At 47.6% G+C, this 20738-nt stretch overlaps 1 protein-coding gene across 1 annotated transcript in view; it reads left to right on the forward strand.

Moving 5' to 3' along the window:
• Positions 1–369: 369 nt before the first annotated feature.
• Positions 370–20738, forward strand: part of GMDS (GDP-mannose 4,6-dehydratase) — a 681907-nt gene continuing 661538 nt past the window's right edge. The window contains exon 1 of the mRNA XM_008158879.3: positions 370–639. Within this exon, the coding sequence (XP_008157101.1) occupies positions 526–639 (114 nt within the window). The 5' untranslated portion in view covers positions 370–525. The remainder of the gene's footprint in view (positions 640–20738) is intronic.

The raw sequence follows: 20738 nt of genomic DNA on the forward strand, positions 1-20738 counted from the left end.
TTCTTATTAGGATTCCTGGGAGATTCAGACAGAGAAGGAGAAATGGTGACGTGCGGACCTTGGAAGGCTAACCCCGCCCACTCTCGCCCTGGCCCAGGGCCAAGCCAGGAGCTGGACCAGAATCACTTCCTTTCCTGAGGCTGCAGGTTAGCCCCCAACCAGAGGCCGCAGAGCCCAGCGGCAAGCCCCGCCCTCCGGTGCCCCGCCCCTCCCGCAAGGCCGTTGACGGGGGGCGGGGCCTGCCGCTAGCGCCGCGGGAGCGTCGCGGGCCTACGGCATGACGCCACGCCCGCCTGGCTGCCGCCGCGCCGCCGCGTCGCCTCGCCGCTGGGCCCGCCCCCTGCCCTTCCCACCCGCCTCCGAGCTCCCTGTCAGATTGTGGCGGCTGGCCGCGCGGTGCGCTCTTCCCTGCAGCCGGGCGAGGCAACTTGCGCGCGGGTTACACTCCCACGTCCCCCGGCGCCGCTGCCTCACCTGCGCTCGCTGTCGCTCCGCCCTGCTCTCTGCTGCACGCCTCGCGGGGACATGGCACAAGCTCCGGCACAAGCTCCGGCACGCTTCCCCAGCGCCAGGGGCTCCGGGGATGGCGAGATGGGCAAGCCCAGGAAGGTGGCGCTCATCACTGGCATCACGGGCCAGGTGAGTGCGAGGCGGGGCCGAGCCGGGCCTGCTGCCGCCGGGCACGTGTGCACCTCGCGCTGGCCGGGGCTGCCCGCGTTCCGGGAACAGTTTCCTGGGCGGTTCGGAAGGCGGGTGCTGCCCGAGAGATCGCGGACAGATGTGGCTGTGGGAGTGTGCTCACTGCATGGAGTGTTTCTGGTCTTCCCGGGCTGTGGGAGCGCGTGTCCTGCACGGGATGTGGTCCTCACACCGGAGCAAGGCGACCCTCTCACCTGTCCACAGGCGACGGGAGCCCGTGTCTTTACAAGCCCTCTAGGATGCACTTAGATTTTAGTTCTTTGCAGACCGGACCCGAGTGCTGGGCGGGGCCGGGGGGACGGGTGGGGGGGGCGTTTATCTATGAATATGAGTGTGGAGTCACCTAAGGACCGCTTACCTGCTAATGCTTGGGAAGCAGGGGAGGAAGTTTCTTGCTGTTTTGGTTCTGTCTCACAGATTTCTAGATAGAAAAGAGAAAATGACAAAGTAGTGCTGTGTGTCACAGACCAGGAAATACTTTTTTTTTTTTTAAAGCACATATCACAAAAACTTTAAAAAATTTCATGAACTTCTGAGATTCCTGTTCACACATGCTAGGGTTCTGTTTCCAGAGAAATGAGCTCTGGGCTGAGGTAGTTCAGGAGGAGCAGTCCTGCATGCTGGAGCCTCATGTGCAGGCCAGTTTGTGACAGACATCTCTTAAAGGTGTTGCAACAGGTAGGGGCTGACCACAGTGGCTTATCCAGCTGTGCTGTGTGCGATTCAGTGACAATGAAATAGTTTTGCCCGTGTGTTTTTGTTGAAAAAAAATGTGATAGTTGTACTCCTGGAGATCTGGTGGTAGCCAATATTACTCTGTAATAAAGATGATAATGATAGCTAATACATATTGTGCTTATTATGTTTTAGTCACTTGATTGATATTAACCATTTAGTTTTCACAACTACTTTCTGACAGGTTATCCCCACTTCACAGATATGCAAATGGAAGCATGTGAGTTTGATTTGCCTGACATCACACAACTAGGAAGTGCCCAGTTGGGATTCAAACTCCTGCTCTCAAAGCTCTAGCATGAGAGAGAAATTGAAATTGGCCAGATGGAGAGTCAAAAAAGATTAGAGAGTTTTAACTACTGGATATCTGATTGATTTCTGGTTATTCATGCATTTTACTCTGTTTAAGGTAATTACAATAAACAAGTGTTTGAAAACTGGCAAGAGAGGTGGGTAGATCAAGGATTTGAGATTGAGGATGGGAACCCTTAAATTCAGGCAAGGGCCTGGCCTACTTACTGTCTATCCTTTTCCAATGCTGAGGACTCTTATGCAGGTGGTTCCCCTTTTTCCAATTTCTTAGACTGAATCTGAAGCTCAAATATTTACTAAGCCTACATGTGCTGTTTTAGGTAAATTTTTTTTCTAAGTATTATGAAGACATTAGTTAAGCTGTTAATGTAACCAGTGGTATCGCCTAAATCAATTTACACTAAGTGGCCAGATTATTATGATCTCTGAACGCATAATAATCTGGCCACTCAGTGTATATCCTATATAATAAAAGGCTAATATGCAAATTGTCCCCTCGATTAGGAGTTCGACCAGCAGGCAGGCCGGCCAACTGCCCATGTCCCCTCCCCCTGGCCAGGCTGGCTGGACCCCACCCATGCACGAATTCATGCACCGGGCCTCTACTATATATATATATATATATATATATATATATACACACTGAGAGGCCAGATTATTATGTGTTCAGAGATCATAATAATCTGGCCACTCGGTGTAAGTGACCAGCAGTATGAATCAGTGCAGGTTAGGAATGGAACCTTCTTTAGAGATTTGAGCCCAGTCTCCTGGTTGTTTCTGAGTGGTGAGAGATGTGCCCCCTACTCTAGTTTGCCCTAAAGGATACCAATGGGTAGTCTTCCTTAAGCACATGTTCAGCATGCTACTCCCCGATCAGACCTCTTTGGCTCCCCATGGCATTTCCAACTTTAAACTCCTGCTTGAGTTTCAGTCTCCTTTTAGCCTCTGCAACAATCCCATGTCCTTCCAACATCCACCCTCTGTGTTGTCCCCTTACTTGTTGGGTATTGTGTTGGCTTCTGTAGGCCGTGGCACAATGCTGAACATTGTAGCTGTCACATAAATCCTTACTGATGGAATTTACTTCTAAGACAGCAACTCCCAACTTGGGTATGAAGGATTTCCAGAGGACTGTGAAGTAAATACAAGGGGTCTGAAAATCCATACCGTATTGTCCATTTAAAAAATAATATTGGTGAGAGCTTACTGAACTACTCATTCTGCTAAACATTTTATATATCTACCTAAGAGGAAGGTACAGTTTTTACCTGGCTAAGTAAAGTTAAATATGTTCCCTGAGAGTACACACCTAATAGTGTCAGAGCTGAGATTTGAACCCAGGAGTTGCTCTGAGGCATTTTGTTATACTGCCTCTACGGTAAGCCACACAATTGAAATTACAGCTCTGTGAGTGTGTTTTTGTGTGTGTGTGTGTGAGAGTGTGAGAGAGAGGGAAAGAGGGAGAGAGAGAGAGAGAGAGAGAGAGAGAGAGAGAGAGAGAGAGAGAGATTGTTTTACTCTAAGAAGAGGATTCAGATTCAAGAAGGTGAGGTAGAAACCACTGCTCTGGCCCTTAGGGGTATCGTGGCCATTGTGCCAGATGGGCTCTTAAATGGGTTGTCCTACATACCCACCTGAGAATGAGTGCAGATCGCCAGTACTTGCTGGCATCACTAGTACTTACTGTCAGGCCTCATAGTCTAGCTTTCTTCCTCCTATCAATTGTTGACACAGTAGTTGTGCATCATTTCCAAAGATTTTACCTAATTAAATTACCTTAAAAAACCCCCAGGCCCTAGCTTTGCATTGCTGCCTCTAGGCCCTCTGTCAGCTGTCCCCCAAATTCACCTCCATTATTTGATGATGCTTGTCGTTCTTTACTACATCCATGGAAATGTACTTGCTGTTCTTTGAAGACTGTCGCCTTGTACATCTTTGGAGTCGTTAAACTGTGACTGAATATCCTCACGGTCTTATTCCTTTTAACTCCACTAAAAGTCTTTGTGAACGCTGACTAATTCTGCCAAAAGTAGCCATTCCAGGAAGTTTATGTGTATTTACATATATGCCATTCCTGTTGGCTACATAGGCAATTTACTATCTTAGTTTTTGGTTTGTAAGTTGCTTTAAGATAGAAACTCCTTTTCAGCCTACTTTCCACATGGTTTCACCCAGTGAGCTTTCAAAAATGCTAACATACCCTTCCCATTAACAGAACATGTCTTTACTGTGTGGCTGCCACGTGCAAGGCTTGTTTTGATGCTGCTGGGAATATAAATATACACTGAGTGGCCAGATTATTATGATCTCTGAAAACATAATAATCTGGCCACTCAGTGTATATCCTATATAATAAAAGGCTAATATGCAAATTGTCCCCTAGACCAGGAATTTGACCAGCAGGCAGGCCTGCCAACCGCCCATGTCCCCTCCCCCATGCACCGGGCCTCTAACACACACACACACACACACACACACACACACACACACACACACACCCACCCACTGAGTGGCCAGATTATTATGCGTTCAGAGATCATAATAATCTGGCCACTCAGTGTATGTAAGATGTACTCTCTTTCCATTAGGATCTCATAGACTTTGAGGAACTTGAAAAGACAGTGCACATGGAAAAAAAAATCAGTATTATAAAAGTATGTTAGGAACCAAATGAATGCTTCGTTCAACCTCAGGAGCCTGGGAGACGTCATTGAATGCTAGAAATAGCAGGGATGGTGTTTGGGGTAAACAGCATGCACAAGAGTACAGAAAAGGGAGAGTTTTAGGGGACACTGAGGAAAAAAATAAATAGTAATAATGAAGGAAATTAAATTACTAAATTATTTATATCCTTTGCTCATTTCCAAAAGAATTCTGAGGTGACTTCAATAAAAAAGAACAAAACACAGCACTATCATCCCTGGCTGGTGTGCTGAGGAAATAGAGCATTGGCCCATGCACTGAAGGGTCATAGGTTCGATTCCTGGTCAAGGGCATATACCTGGGTTCGTGCACATGCAGGAGGCCACCAATCGATGTGTCTCTCTCACATTGATGTTTCTCTCTCTCCCTCTCCCCACCTTTCTACTCTCTCTCTAAAAAAAATAAATAAATGGGAAAATATCCTTTGGTGAGGATTAACAACAAACAAACAAACAAACAAACAAAAACATAGACCATCATAATAAGAAGAAAAGAAATAGGAATCTGAAGTGAAGGCAATAGAAAGATGGAGGTAGTGTACCAAAATCCAAAGCTGAGGATGTTGTCAGGTGGGCATAAAATTCAGCTTTGAGCCGAAACCGGTTTGGCTCAGTGGATAGAGCGTCGGCCTGCAGACTGAAAGGTCCCAGGTTCGATTCCGGTCAAGGGCATGTACCTTGGTTGCAGGCACATCCCCAGTAGCGGGGTGTGCAGGAGGCAGCTGATCGATATTTCTCTCTCATCGATGTTTCTAACTCTCTATCCCTCTCCTTCCTCTCTGTAAAAAAATCAATAAAATATATTTAAAAAATATTCAGCTTTGACCTTGATAGCAGGATAACTGTTAAACAACAGACTCAGAATAATATGATGCTCAGTAAGTTCCATTGTAGTTTTTTAAAGAAGACAGAGTCATCTTCCTAGGACACTTTCGTTATTCTTTAATTGACAGTGAAAGCACACTTTTTGGTAGGTGGAGACGTTAGAGAATTGAATGGTTAGTGTTTGTGGATTTTCCCTTTTCTAATATTCATTTTAAGTTGGTCTCTGTCAGGAGAGCAAGCAAGTTGGGGGAATTGCAGAATCCTTTGTCAAGTGTGTTTGATAGTAAGGTTAATATGGTGTTCTAAATCGGGAAGAATGTGACATGGTGTGGTCCTTTCCACCTGCAGATAGGCCTAGGTTTTCCTTAGGAAGTGGTTTAGATCTGGTCAGCCATTTAAACTAGTACCAATTCGAGGTTCTAGAGTTTTGCACCATGATGCCTGGAGAACAAAGCATTTATCTTTAAATAGTTGAATGTCAGTCATGGTCAAGAAGAGTTAACTTATCTTTGGTGGAAGACAAATTTTTGGCAAGTCTTGTGTTAGATGAAAAAGTTGGACTCTTTAAGTTATTAAGGTCGGATTAGTTAAGCCATATTACTTTAATTTTATAGCCTTGTGTGTTTTTTTTAATTTTCCCTAATTTCACTAGTTTCTTTTGAGTTTATTCTAGCTACCATAAAACAATGTTGGCCTTTAAAGGAAGCATATGTAAAATGGATAACCTGATTCCCTAGACTTGGTGGTTCTTAACCGACTTCATCCTCTTTATTTCAGAACTAGAGGCCTGGTGCATGAAACCCGTGCACAGTAGGGTCCCTAGGCCTGGCTGGTGATCAGGGCCGATCGGGGCCTTCTGGCTGCCGGCCAAAGCCTCCCTTCCCTGGCTGCCGGCTGCTGGCCAGGGCCTTCCTTCATTCTGTGCTGCCCCCTGGTGGTCAGCACATGTCAAAGTGAGCAATAGAACTCCTGGTCTCCTGGTTGAACTCCCATGGGGACACTTTGCATATTAGCCTTTTATATATATATATATAGATAAATTTTGAATGTTAGAAAATGGTAATTGAGAATTGGCAGTAAGTACCATTCCTCCCCCCCTCCCCAGTTTTTTTATGCTTCAATCCTATCTAATAAAGAGGGAATATGCTAATTGACTGCCACACCCTCAAAGATGGTGGTGCCCACAGCCACAAGATGGTGGCGCTAGGTCCCCTCAGCCCTGCCAGGGTGACAGGCATGCGGCATGACTGGGCCCACCCCAAGGCAGGTCTGGCCACTCTACGTGCCTGCCTCTGGAGTCTCCCAGTCTCTTCAGCCCCCCAGCCACCCAGGGCCGGCCCGAGGCGCAGGCAAGCCTCGTATGGCAGCTGCCTAGCCACCCAGGGCCAGCCCGAGGCACAGGCAAGCCTCGGATGGTGGCTGCCCAGCCATCCGGGGCTGGCTTTGAGGCTCAGGTAACCAGGGCTGGCCGAGACTTGCGCTGCCGGCAGTGGCAGCAGCAGCAGAGGTGTGATGGGGGTGTCACCTTCCCCTGATTGCTGGGTCGCCTCCCGCCTCTGAGGGCTCCCAGACTGTGAGAGGGGACAGGCCAGGCTGAGGGACCCACCCCTCCAGTGCATGAATTTTCATGCACCGGGCCTCTAGTCGAATTATAAAAGACTAGATGTACAGTGCACAAAATTCATGCAAGAGTAGGCCTTCCTTCCCCCGGCTGCCGGCACTGGCTTCCCTCTGGCACCCGGGACCTGGGCTTGCTTCCCTCTGGCTGCCCGTAGGCATCCAGGACCCGGGCTGGCTTCCTTCTGCTGCCCACAGGCACCCAGGACCTGGGCTTCCCTCCGGCCCTGGCTTTGTCTGGAAGGAAGTCCGGTCTAATTAACATATTTCCCTTTTATTATTATAGACTAGAGGCTTGGTGCACGAAATTCGTGCACAGGGGTGGGGGTGTGTGTCCCTCAGCCCAGCCTACATCCTCTCCAATCTGGGACCCCTCAAGGGATGTCCCAGTGGGATCGGGCCTACACGGGCAGTCAGACATCTCTCTCACAATCCAGGACTGCTGACTCCCAACTGCTCGCCTGCCTGCCTTCCTGATTTCCCCTAACCGCTTCTGCCTGCCAGCCTGATCACCCCCTAACCACTCCATTGCCAGCCTGATTGATGTCTAACTGTTCCCCTGCCAGCCTGTTTGCCCCCAACTTCCCTCTTCTGCCAGCCTGGTCACCCCTAACTGCCCTCCTCTGCAGGCTTGATAGCCTCCAACTGCCCTCCCTTGCAGGCCTGGTGCCTCCCAACTGCCCTCCTCTGCTGGCCATCTTGTGGTGGTCATCTTGTGTCCACATGGGGGTATCCATATTGTGTGTTGGAGTGATGGTCAATCTGCATATTACTCTTTTATTAGATAGGATAGAGGCCTGGTGCATGGGTGAGGGCCAGCTGGTTTGCCCTGAATGGTGTCCCGGATCAGGGTGGGGGTTCCCTTGGGGCGTGGGGTGGCCTGAGTGAGGGGCCTGTGGTGGTTTGCAGGCCAGCCACGCCCCCTGGCGACCCAAGAGGAGGCCCTGGTATCTGGGATTTATTAATCTTCTATAATTGAATCTTTGTAGCCTGGAGTGGAGGCCTAGGCCAGCCAGGGCTGCAGAAGCTTGGCTTCCTCCATCACCTGGGGCAACCCTAGCCTCCTGCTCTCTCCAGCTCCGTGACTGCCATCATTTTTGTGATTTCTTGAGTATATGACAAAAAGTGTCTTAATCACTGATTTCTATGTCTATCACAACTGGTACAGGTTGTGCAGCATGTTACTGTACAAAACAACACGGTACTAAATAAAGTACAAGAAAAATGATGCAATCAAGATATGTATGAGGCTGCTGCTGATGTAACATGGCATCCTGTTTTACAGCAAACTTTTTTTTCCTACAAATCCATTTTATTACCTTTCAGTAAGTTTTAAATCCTTGAGGGGAACTTCACCAGTCTCTTACTCTCTAAGTATGGGTCTAAAGAATATCCTGGCTGCCACTAGTCTCTTATTTGTGCTTGGAAAGAATATTCAAATTGTTGTTGTGTTGTTTTAACTTTAACTTGAATCTGAAACTGAAATCAAGTTTTGGGGATCTTCTGTGTGATTTCAACTTGATTTTTGAATTTGGTCAATCTGGGTATATATAAGAAAAAAGTATTAAGTGGATTTCTCAAGGGTGAATGGAAAGATTTGGGGGGCTTGTTTTTGAAGGGATGTGATAATCCATAATGGATTTTCAGAGTTTTGCTTTCTTGCATTTAAATATTTACCTTGAAAAGGAGACATAGGAGTTGGGAACAATTGAATTGCCTCTATTGTTTTTATTTCCTTTCAGCTTTATCATGGACAATATTATTTTTGTTTTGTTTTTATTTAACCTCATCATCCATTTTGCTGTTTTGACTAATTTAGAAAGTTTTGAATAATTTTTACTTATATAGTATATTCTTTCATTGAGTTGTACTTTCATCTTTACTGATGTTTGAACATGCAGATTTTAAAGTATTTAAATATGATCCAAAATTTATACTTTTGCCAGACTATTATTATGTGTGTTTTGATTTTAATTGCTAAAAACAAGGGGATATTTTAAAAGGAATTCTTTTATCTAGACCAGGTAAATGGTTGGGAGCCTAGCTGGAAATCTTAGAAGATGCTCTGTGTATAGCACAGTGGTTACTGGAGGGCTTAGAGCTGGGTCCCAGAAACCTGAAATTACTACTTAGCTCTTTGAACAGCGCAGATCACTTAACCTTTATGGGCTTTGGCTTTTCTTCTCTTTAAATACACATTTTAGGAAATAGATATAAATATATGTATAGAGTAAAGACATCTAAATTTTCTTTCATTTTCTGAATTTAAAATTTATAGCATGTATAATGGAAACTGGAATTTAGTAGGATATGGACTGGTGTTTGGATTTGGGAGGGATTTCAGGAGTTAGCCTGCTGTGCAGGACTCTGAAGGGAAGTTGCTGTGGCTCTTGGAGTGTCACAAGGGTGGTCATGGCAGAGGCAAAAGTGTGGTTCTGATAGCACCTTGGCTGATGGCTGTAGTAAGTGTAGTAGCAGAGACACATGTAGGCCCTACTGGGTTACAGTTTTGTTTTATCCAGGTAGAGCAACTGAGTATGCTTTGGAAGTTTATTTTATCTCTATAACTTGACAGTTTCCCCCTCTATTTAATTGCAGTAGGGTTGTGTTAATATGCAAATATCTTTGTCAGCAATGATTTTGGCATACTATTCAAATCCCAGCCTTGGAATTGAGAGATATCTGTTCCTAAAGGAAGAGGAGAGCCAGTTATACATGGATTTGAATCCTGACCTCAGTACTTACTGGGGGCCACGGGCAAATTTCTGCATCTCTCTATACCACTCTTATCTATGCTAGGAAGCAATAAACCTACTTCAGAATGCAGTGAGGATACTATATAATAAAAGCCCAGTGACTGAAACGGCGGAATGACCAGAGACTAGAAAGACCACAGCCCCTCCCCTTGGCTGGCCCCACCCCCCAGCGAGCAGTTAGGGGCGATGAGGCAGGCTGGTGAGTGGTTAGGGGTGCTGGGGCAGGCAGGCAGGCGAGTGGTTAGGGGCGATGAGGCAGGCAGGCGAGTGGTTAGGGGTGATCAGGCAGGCAGGCAGAGGCGTTAGGGGTGATCAGGCAGGCAGAGGCAGTTAGGGGTGATCAGGCAGGCAGTCGAGTGGTTAGGGGCAATGAGGCAGACAGGCAGAGGCAGTTAGGGGCGATGAGGCAGGCAGGCAGGCAGAGTGTTTAGTGGTGATCAGGCAGGCAGGCAGAGGCGGTTAGGGGCGATCAGGCAGGCAGGCGGGCAGTTAGGAGCCAGAGTATTTTTGGCAGGATTTGTTAAAGCATACACCCCTTTGATCAGTTAGTACCACCATTTCAAAAGCCCGCCAAACAGGTTGAAGCATGACTACCGTTGGGTGGGGAAGGGCTGTTTTTCTTATTGCTGTCTGTAACAAGTGGCTCCTTTCTCTCTCTCTTTTTTTTTTTTTTTTTAATATTTTTATTGGTTTCAGAGAGGAAGGGAGAAGGAGAGAGAGGTAGAAACATCAATGATGAGAGAGAATCATTGATTGGCTGTCTCCTGCACTCCTCACACTGGGGTTCGAACCTGCAACTCAGGTATGTGCCCTGACCAGAATGGAACTGTGACTTCCTAGTTCATAGGTCGATTGTCAACCACTGAGCCATGCCAACTGGGTGCCCTTCCTTTTTCTTTAGGAAAAATGCAGAAGAAGAATTTTCCTAAATTCTCTGCTATTAAGGACGGTATATTTTATTCAGGTTCAGCACCACAGGTATAAGTTGCTGCTTGCTTTCCTTTTGTATTATGCTTCCCAGTGTAGACGCTTCACAGGCCTCACCATGCATTGGAGAGAGGGCCTCTCATGGCAGTGCCATGTGTTTTTTTTTAAATTTTCAATTACAGTTGACATTCAATATCATTATTTTCAGGTGTACACCCAGTGATTAGACATTACATAACTTACTTACTAAGTGATCATCCCAATAAATTTTGCCCCCATCTGATACCCTATATAGTCATTAGAATATTGACTATATTCCCTATCTATACTTTACATTCCCATGACTAATCTATAACAACCAATTTGTACTCTGAATCCCTTTACTTTTTTCACTGATACCTCTTAGCCCCCTTCTGTTACTAGAAAGGGGACCTGGCCCTGACAGGTCTGCCTAGGGCCAGCTGATAGTGTGTGGGTTCTTGACTTTGTGTAGGAAAAATTTCACAACCCGAGTCCAGGTGAGGGTATGTGTATTAAACCTGGGTACAGTGAAACAAGGAAGGGCTTAGCATAGAAGAAGCAACAAGAGATACCTGGGCTGGGCTGCTTTAGCTCACTGGGACGTCAGAAAAGGGGCCTTGGAGACAGGTTCAGGGGGTTAGCCTGGGATGAGCTGCCACTGCTCAGTTCTCCCCTATTTGCAAGTCTCATGGGGTCCCTTAGAGTTTATGAGATGCATGCCTGTGGGGGAAGAAGAGGGAAAAGGGAATGGTGTTGACATGCTGCCTAGAGGGAGAGAGCATGCCTTGGGACGTTCCTTTTGAGGGTTTTTAAAAGCTAGGAGTTTCGGGGTAGTCTTAGGGCAGGATCTCAATAGAACATTCATCAGTTTTATACTGCTGTGCCAAAATGAGATTTATTCCCTTAACTGAGGGATAGAAACCTTTTTTCTGCCAAGGCCATTTAGATATTTATAACATCATTCGCCTAATATAGTTCACTTAATATAAATTTATGTTGCTATGAAAAAAGCTTCTAGATTTCTTGAATTTTGAGTCCTGCCTGCAGTTGCCATGGCAGGGGCAGACCAAATGATTTTATGGGCCTTATACTGCCCGAGGGCCGGACATTCCCCACCCCTGCCTTAACTTCATCTGTTCTTGGGTGTGGTTGGCAAATGGCACTAAATGGGTTTCTACTATCTCCTTGAGTAGGGTGATTTAACCTATTTACCCTCTGGTTGGGAAGAAGTGGAAACTACTTACTCTTACGTATCCTTGGTTATAGAAGATAGGATTTTATAATTTAATGGATGGCTATAAACTGCTTGGCCATTTCACTATCTCAGTTTCCCTATTCCACTTGTCCTGGTTTACTAGCCTCTCTCACTCCCATCTGGCAACTGTCAAAACATTCTCTGTATCTGAGTTTGTTTCTGTTTTGCTTGTTCATTTATTTTGACTTTTAGTTTCAATCCTACCTTATAATAGAGAAACATGCAAATTGACCGCACCTCCGCTATGCCCATGATTGGGCATGCGAGAGGCTGGGGGCGGGACTCCAGGTGGCCTATCCGGCAGTTGAGAAGACCAAGATGGCGGCGCAGAATCCTCTTAGTTCCGGGGTCCCCGGGGTGATCGCCACCCGGGGGTGCGTGGCCGGGCCGAGGCAGCCACTCCCCGGGGGTCCCGGGGTCCATCGCCACCCTGGGGGGGCGTGGCCGGGCCAAGCCAGGCGCTCCCCGGGGGTCCCCGGGCGATCGCCACCCTGGCCTAAATGGCTGGTGCTGAGAGGGATCAATGGGGCTGGCGGAAGGAGCGGGTGGTAGTTGACCACCAAGGGCATCTGCAGCAGCCGGATGCAGAGCTAGGGTCCGAGTTCTCCAGGTTGGCCTCCGTGGGGTCCGCGTCGCACCCATAGTGGCCGAGTGGGGACGCTGGCATCGTAGCCCCAGCACGAGGCCAGCTTCCCAAGCCAGGCTGCGGAGGGAGGGAGGGCCTCTGGGCTGGGAGCACTCCCCCACCCCAGTGGACAGGGCACAGTGAGCGAGCAGCAGAGAGCTACTAGGGGTGGTGGGTGTGGTGGCCTGGCTTCCAAGAGGCTAGCTTCAGCTGCTGTGGCCTGTGCTGAGGTGGCTGGTGGTGAGGGCAACTGCGGGGGCGCATCCGAGGCTGGGGCACTGGGAGACGTGGGACTGCAGCCCAGAAAGCGAGGCTCCGGAGGACCTGGTCACCGACCCCCGGCATTGAAGCCGCCTCCTACAAGATGTATCCTAGCCTAGGTGTGTGGGAAGCAGGTTCAGGAACCTCTCCCTTTGCGGCGCCAGAGCCCAGGCCTGCCAGCGCCCCAGAGGAGATCCCCACCAGGATCGGGGCGTGACCAGTCTCCAAACCAGGGCGGCCATTAGCCCAGGCCTGCCAGCACCCCAGAGGAGACCCCCGCCAGGATCGGGGGCGTGACCGGCCTCCAAACCGCCCGCAGCCCTAGCCCAGGCCTGCCAGCACCCCAGAGGAGACCCCTGCCAGGATTGGGGTCATGGCCAGCCTTCAAACTGTGGCGGCCCCTAGCCCAAGGAGGCCTCCTGGCCGAGAACGCCTGAGTCTGTTCTTGACCTAGGGCCGGGCTCTCCCCGCAAGGGACTCAGAAGCCGCCAGAGTCTAACTGCCAGTCTCTGGGAGTGCATCCACTGTCCACCAAAAAGTAGGGCCATCAAACCATTCAGTCTCAGTGCAGGCACAGGTCCGTGGCTGACGGGGTGGAGGCCAGACCAAAACAAAACAGCAGAAACACCCTGCCCACCTGGGCGGGTACTGCTGTAGTCCACGTGGCCTGGGCAGTGTAGAAAGCGCTACCTTCTCCCAGGTCCTGTGCTGGCACCGCCGCCTCGCTCACCCTCAAGCCCCCCTGAGTCCTGACAGCAAAGTGTGTGGGGCATTCTGCAGAAGTTGTGCCGTTCTGGGTGCTTTTGCCCAAAGACACACTTTGGGATGAATTCAGAGCCACATCTCATTTCCCATGAGACTGGAAGAACCATGTAAAAGGATTTTGACAAAAGCTTTCCACATCTCTGTTTATTCTTTTGAATCCATAAAACGACCTTAAAAAAAGCATTCAGGGCCACCTAAGAAAGAATGCACTTTCTGGCCAGAGCACGCAGGATTCTTTTGCCCAACAGGTTAAAGGGAGCAGAGCTGGCACAGTGGGAATGGCCCTGGTGCCCTATGAGGAGACCGGGGGAATGGGGTTGCCGAAATTCCATAAGCCTCTTGCCACCTTCTCCTTTGCAAACCACACCATCCAGATCCACCAGGACTGGAGGCAACTGGGAATCACAGCCGTGATTTGGGACATGGTAAGCAAATCTTGAGGGGCCTCTGAAAACATCTGCAACTGATTATAAGACTGGTCTTTATTTAAAAAGAAATAAAAGAACAGCTTTGTTGAGATATAACCCATATACTGTACATGTCACCTAAAGTGTACAATGAACTGTTTTTTTAAAGTAAATTCAGAGTGGTACAACCATCACCATGCTCAATTTTTAAATATCTTCATGACCCATCCCCTCCAAAAAAAACTTCTACCCACTGGAATCACTTTCCTGATCATCTTCCCCAAAATAGATTGCACTTTAACGGTGGGTAAAGGAAAGTTGAGGGAAGTTAAAACACTGCACAAAGGATGTTGTAAGATGACAAAGCCCAAAGTGAAGATCATGTGTTTTCTTTAAAAAATATATATTTTTAAAATTTCAGAAAGGGAGAGGGAGAGAGAGATAGAAACATCAATGATAAGAATCACTGATCAGCCGAAACCGGTTTGGCTCAGTAGATAGAGCGTTGGTCTGCGGACTGGAAGGTCCCAGGTTCGATTCCGGTTAAGGGCATGTACATTGGTTGCTGGCACATACCCCGGTGGGGGGTGTGTAGGAAGCAGCTGGTCGATGTTTCTCTCTCATCGATGTTTCTAGCTCTCTATCCCTCTCCCTTCCTCTCTGTGAAAAATCAATAAAATATTAAAAAAAAAAGAAAAAAAGAAAAAGAATCACTGATCAGCTGCCACCCACAGGCCCCCTACTGGGGATTGAGCCCGAAACCCAGGCATGTGTGCCCCTGATCAGAATCAAACCTGGACTCTTCAGTCCACAGGCCGATGCTCTCTCCATTAATCCAAACTGACCAGGGCCATGTGTTTTCTTCAAGTTCTGCGTGGTTGTAATGGTCCCCAAATCTATACTAATAAAAGGGTAATATGCTAATTAGAGTGGTTGTCTTCCGGACATCTTTCCAGACAAAGCCGCTGTGGCTACAAAGGCCAAGGCTCAGGCAGCCATAACCAGCTGCAGTGGCAGCAGCATTGGGGTTATGGGAGTGGTGCCTCCAGAGGGAGGCCAGACTGGGGGCCAAGGCACAGGCAGTTTGGGGTGATCAGGCTGATAGGGGAGGGCAAGGTAGGGGCAATCAGGCTGGCAGGAGATCAAGGTAGGGGCGAGCAGGCAGGCAGGCAGTGGGGTTAGGGACAATCAGGCAGGCAGGCAGGTGAGTGGTTAGGAGCCAGCGGTTCCGGATTGTGAGAGGGATGTCCGACTGCTGGAAGTTGGACATCCCCTGAGGGGTCCCAGATTGAAGAGGTTGCAGATTGGGCTGAGGGGCACACCCAATGGTCCCCAAATCTATACTAATAAAAGGGTAATATGCTAATTAGAGTGGTTGTCTTCTGGACATCTTTCCAGACAAAGCCGCTTTGTTCTGTTCTTTCATTTGGGACATGTTTCTTTGTCTCCTCATTTTAGGGGCCTCCCAAAATGTGTTTGTTTCTATGTATCAGGTAGAGTTGCTACATCTCACAGGTTTCGTAGTGGCCTAATGTAGTAGGTGTCCTGTAGGGTCCAGTGTCACAGCCTCCCCTATCACCCCAGCTAGTCACTTTAGGTGTGCTCCCCCAGTTTAGGTTGTGTACACCCTCCTCTTGTGCCGGGGTTGACCAGCAGACCCTGAGTGACGGATGAATGGATTACTCTGACACAATGTTTGCTGTGAAAGAGAGGGCTTAAGAATTGCCTGGCTAAAGAACCAGGTAGCCTCGATTGCCTGCCTCATTAGGCTTTTATTGTAGCAGCTGTTTGAGATAAAATTTATCTTTTAGATACAATCTGTAGGGTAAATAATATTGGGAGGACACATGTGTTTGTAGTGTCCTTTAAGCAAAGATACCCAAAGATTTAAGCTTAAGGATTCCAGTAAACACCCGGGAGTCTGCATGTGCACAGACTTGTTTGGAAAGGTCAAAGAATAATCAGGGTTATTGCCTTCGGCACTCCCCTAAATCGGAATTCTGATAAGCAGCGCAGGTGGCCTTCCACACACTTCCCTTTTCTCGGAATGTCCTCCTTACAAACTTTCCACCCAAGTCTCGTGTGCTCCTCAATACTCTTGTAGTTGAGTCTTGATTGCTGTTGGCATGTCAGTGGGTGGAATTTACCCCCTGATCAGCTGCAGGTGTGGTAGGCAGTTAGCCATGAGCAGAGCAAGGACGATGGGCCAGTTACAGAAGGTCATCAGGGTGGAAAGTCCCAGGTGCCTAGCAATGGACAATATATTATAGGGTGGGACCTTGCCACCTAGGTGACTTTTCTTCCCCTAGCATATGGCTGGTCGTGTGGTTTGGACCCCCTGACCTTTCTTCCCTAGAGATAACATCTATGCCTCAGTTGCATTTCAGCTCCAGGTCTAGATAAGCAACAAAACCAGCCACACTGACCTTAGGACCAGCTGCAATGAATAATGACCTCCTCCCCTGATGTGGACCAATCAATCAGTAGAGATCACAACCTTGAATGGACACACCTGGAAAACTACTGAATATTCTATTGAGATCTTCCGCTGGGACCTCCCCTAAAGTCTCCAACCTTAAAGCCCTTAGGACAGTGATGGGCAACCTTTTGAGCTTGGTGTGTCAGACTTCGCCAAAAAACTGAGCATTACTCGGGTAGTGTGTCACTTTGAGGAAAAAACTAACTCTAAGACTCTAGTCACAAATGTTTCATCCTCAGGAGCAGCAAATGTTTCATCCTCGGCATGCGGCCGCGTGTCATCAGAAATGGCTACGTGTGTCAGTGCTGACACGCGTGTCATAGGTTCGCCATCACTGCCATAGGAGGAGGACCCAGTGAGCTCTCCCTTCTGGGAGCATGCTTGGGCCTTTCCCTATCCTTTCCCCTTCCTCTTACCGCCCCCCTCCCCCCCCCCCCCCCAGGGACATTACATTAACCTCCTCATTCCCAAGTTCCAAGGGCCCTTACTATACCTCTATAACTTGTTTTCTAAACCCATTTCTTCTAGGAATTGCTTAAAAAAATGTTTTTATTGATGTCATAGAGGAAGGGAGAGGGAGAGAGAGATAGAAACATCAGTGATGAGAGAGAATCATTGATTGGGTGCCTCCTGCACACCGCCTACTGGGGATTGAGCCTGCAACCCAGGCATACGCCCTGACCTGGGGAATTGAACCAGCGACCTCTTGGTTCATGGGTTGATGCTCAATCACTGAGCCACACCTGTCGGCTAGGAATTACTTTTTTACCTGTGTGATTTACCAAATAAATGTTCTCTTACAGTTTGGGTCTTGGCTTTGAATTCTTTCCTAGCCAGAACTCAAGTACCCAGGTTGCTGAACCCAGGTTTGGTCTGACCCCACTGCTCAGACACATAGTACCATTCCCACTGCCTACAACATTCGGACTGGCTTTGACCACTGACCACTGACCTCTGATCACCTTGGAGCAACAGCTGTTCAGGGGCCCACCCCACAGAGCAGGGCTTACTTCAGCAGGGCTCTGATGGCTGCTGAGTTTGCCCCTTGAGTGTGTCACTTGTGGAGGTGGTGCTTCAATGTTGTCTGAGGCTGTCCCTGGATGTGCTGGCTGTGGGTCCTCCCAGGATGTGTAGGCCAAGATCAGCCCCCCACGTATGTTCTGCCTGGGGCCACCTGGCATGAGCTACAAAGTGATCTGCAGATGGCTGTTTCCTGTGCTCAGGCAAGGCCAAACTATGAACTAAGGCTGACTGCTGCTAGTGCCAGGCCTGGGGCCACTTAATGAGAGGTCTAGGACACACTGGCACCAAATGCTGCTTGTTTGAGAGATTTTAGGAAAGTCTCGAAGCATGAGCCAAGACAGACCATTTGTATGGAATAGCCACGAAACAGCTTGGGTGGGCTGGAAAGTTGGCTGGAGTGGTACCTCAGAGAATCAACAGGATGGGGCAAACAGTGTGAGCCAGGTTGATGGAGTCTCAGATATTGTGCCCTCCTGCTGGCTGTGTGGGGCAAGGGCTTATCAAAGGAACAATGGCCTCTGCCATCACTTCTCTCTAGGAGAAAGCTGCCCCCCAGCTCTTGCCCTGATGCTGGACATTCAGTTCTTCCTCATATGTCTCTAGTGCCTTTCAAGCTGCTGCCCCAGCTCTGGAGCTCAGAGGGAGTAAGTCAGAGTTAGTCCCTGTGCAGGATTGATCCTGGTCAGGGAACATACAAGAATCAACCATTGAATGCATAAGTGGACCAACAAATTGATGTTTCTCTCTCTCTTTCTCTCTCTCTCTCTCTCTTCTCCCCCCTCTCTTCCTCTTCCCCTCTCCTTCTCTCTCTAAAATTAATTTAAAAAAAAAAGAGGAACTGCAACCTGGCCTGTTTGCTTAGTGGTTAGAGCATTAGCCTGTGAACCTAAGGGTTGAGGGTTTGATTCCCAGTCAAGGGCATGTATGTACCTGGGTTGCAGGTTCAATCCCTGGCCCTCAGGTGAGTGCAGGAAGCAACCAATCCTGTGTCTCTCTCACATTGATGTTTCTCTCTCTCTCTCAGTGCCTTCCACTCTATAAAAATCAATGGAAAAAAATATCCTTGGGTGAAAAAAAAAAAAAAAAAGAGGAACAGCTTGGGACTCTAGCAGCCTCTGTTTCTCTCAGCCTCCATCCCGCTGATTTTTACAGCCAGAAGTTATGGGAACTTGTCTTTTTGGCACATTCTTCCTGGGCTGGGGGCCCTGGAGTGGGGCTTGGACCCCTTGCTCCTTAGGGGGGACCTCCACAGCCAAGATATCCCTCCCAATTTTTATCCGTCACATGTGGGTGTGGGACCAGCCTGTTCCACGTCTTTGTCCCTCCTACCAGTCTCAATGTGGCTTCTTTTTTAATTCCCTAGTTGTAGGACTGTCATTCAGCTCGATTTCAGGAAGTTCTGAATGATGGTTGCTCTGTAGTTTAGTTGTGATTTTGATGTGGTTGTAGGAGGAGGGGATTACTGTGTTTATCTATGCCAGCATCCTGACTGTAAGTCACAAATTTTAGGAGTGTGCAGATTTCCAGGTCTCCTGAAAATGCTGCCCAGAACTGAGAAGATGGAAACAGGTGTGAGGGCCTGCATTTGGGGAACTGCCAGTGAGTTCACATGTGGCCATGCCCAGAGGAACCTGGCTCTGCCTTTCTCTCACTTACTTGTGTGCCTATTGAGATGCAGCTACCACTGTGACCCAAGCTGTACCTGTGAAAAACAGCCCTTTATTCCAGAATCCCAAGGAAACAAACCTGTCTTTTTCATCCATTCTTCAGCTCCAACCCTGATTAATCTATCACTTCCCTTATTGCATGCATCTTGGTGTTTCCTGCTAAGGTTCCTTTTCTCTGTTCACTCTCTAGGAATTAGTGAAATTCTCACCAGAATCCACTGTAACTATAGATTTGGAGTTCAACCAAAAGAATACTTTGTCTTTCTTTTTGGTGTTTTTTTAAAAAAATTATTTTTAATATGTTTTTATTGATTTCAGAGAGGAAGGGAGAGGGAAATAGAAACAACAATGATGAGAGAGAATCATTGATCAGCTGCCTCCTACATGCCCCCCACTGGGGATTGAGCACCCAACGCAGGCATGTGCCCTTGACTGGAATTGAACCCGGGACCCTTCAGTCCGCAGGCCGACGGTCCACCCATTGAGCCAAACCAGCTAGGGCTCTTTTTGGTGTTTTGACCTTTGATTTCAACCCTCTCCAAAGAAACTACCTCCCCCCGCAAAAAAAAAAAAAAAAAAAAAAAAAGAAACTCACCTTTGCAGCTGAAATAGGAATCATCCATAAAGCCTAAATAGCTCTCAGTATTGGTTGCATGGTAGAATCACTTGACTAGCTTGGAAAAGTCTTGGTTTTCCCCCTGTATAATTTCGTGGATTTAGAGTGGGCCTTCGACTGACTGTTTTTATAAACGTCCCCAGTAATTCAAAAGTGAGCTCAGGTAGAGAACCACTCATTTAAGGGAACTGTGATAGTGACTTGAAGAAGAAATGATTTTTCCTTAACATTTTCCCAATTATTAAAAATAATAATACATGTTTACTGTAGAAAATTGGAAAATAATAGGAGGGTATAAAATGTCAGGGAAGAAAACCCCAACCAACATCCCTCATCACTCCACTCAGAACTAATCCCTGGCAGCATTATCTTTTTTTCACTGTTTTAACTAAAGTGTTTCTATTTGCTTTACTGCTTTTCAGCAAATGCTATTGGACTGGAAGAGGGTACAGATTTTATAGTGGAATAGAGGCCCGATGCACAAAATTTGTGCAAGAGTAGGCCTTCCTTCCCCTGGCTGCCAGCACCAGCTTCCCTCTGGCATCTGGGACCCGGGCTTCCCTCTGGCCACCGGCAGGCACCCAGGACCCAGGCTTCCCTTGCAGCCCCGGCTTCGTCCTAAAGGTTGTCCGGAAGGACGTCCGGTCTAATGAGCATATTATGCTTTTATTATTATAGATGTGGAATCTTTCCTGAGAGCTCCTTTAGGAGTCAGCAAGTACTTATTGAGTACAAGGGACTAAGCGAACTGTGGAGCACACCTTTGGGTTCAGGGGTGAGGAAAACCTTATCTTCAAGATTTCTAATCAGGTAGCTCATGTAGCACCTTTTTGGCCTCTGTTACTATTATCATAGATAGATGCTTGTGTATTTTAGTTTAAATGTTACTTGTTTCTGTTGGTTTTATATTTTCAGTGAGATGATATAATTTAGGGAAATAAATGCAAATAGAATCAGAGTTCAGTGATTTTTGATATGTAATATGTAAAAACTTAAAAGAATTTCTGTGATGTTGATTGAAGATTGCAATTTTAGATATTCATATT

This window comes from Eptesicus fuscus, chromosome 9 (genome assembly GCF_027574615.1).
Source record: "Eptesicus fuscus isolate TK198812 chromosome 9, DD_ASM_mEF_20220401, whole genome shotgun sequence".
NCBI lineage: Eukaryota > Metazoa > Chordata > Mammalia > Chiroptera > Vespertilionidae > Eptesicus > Eptesicus fuscus.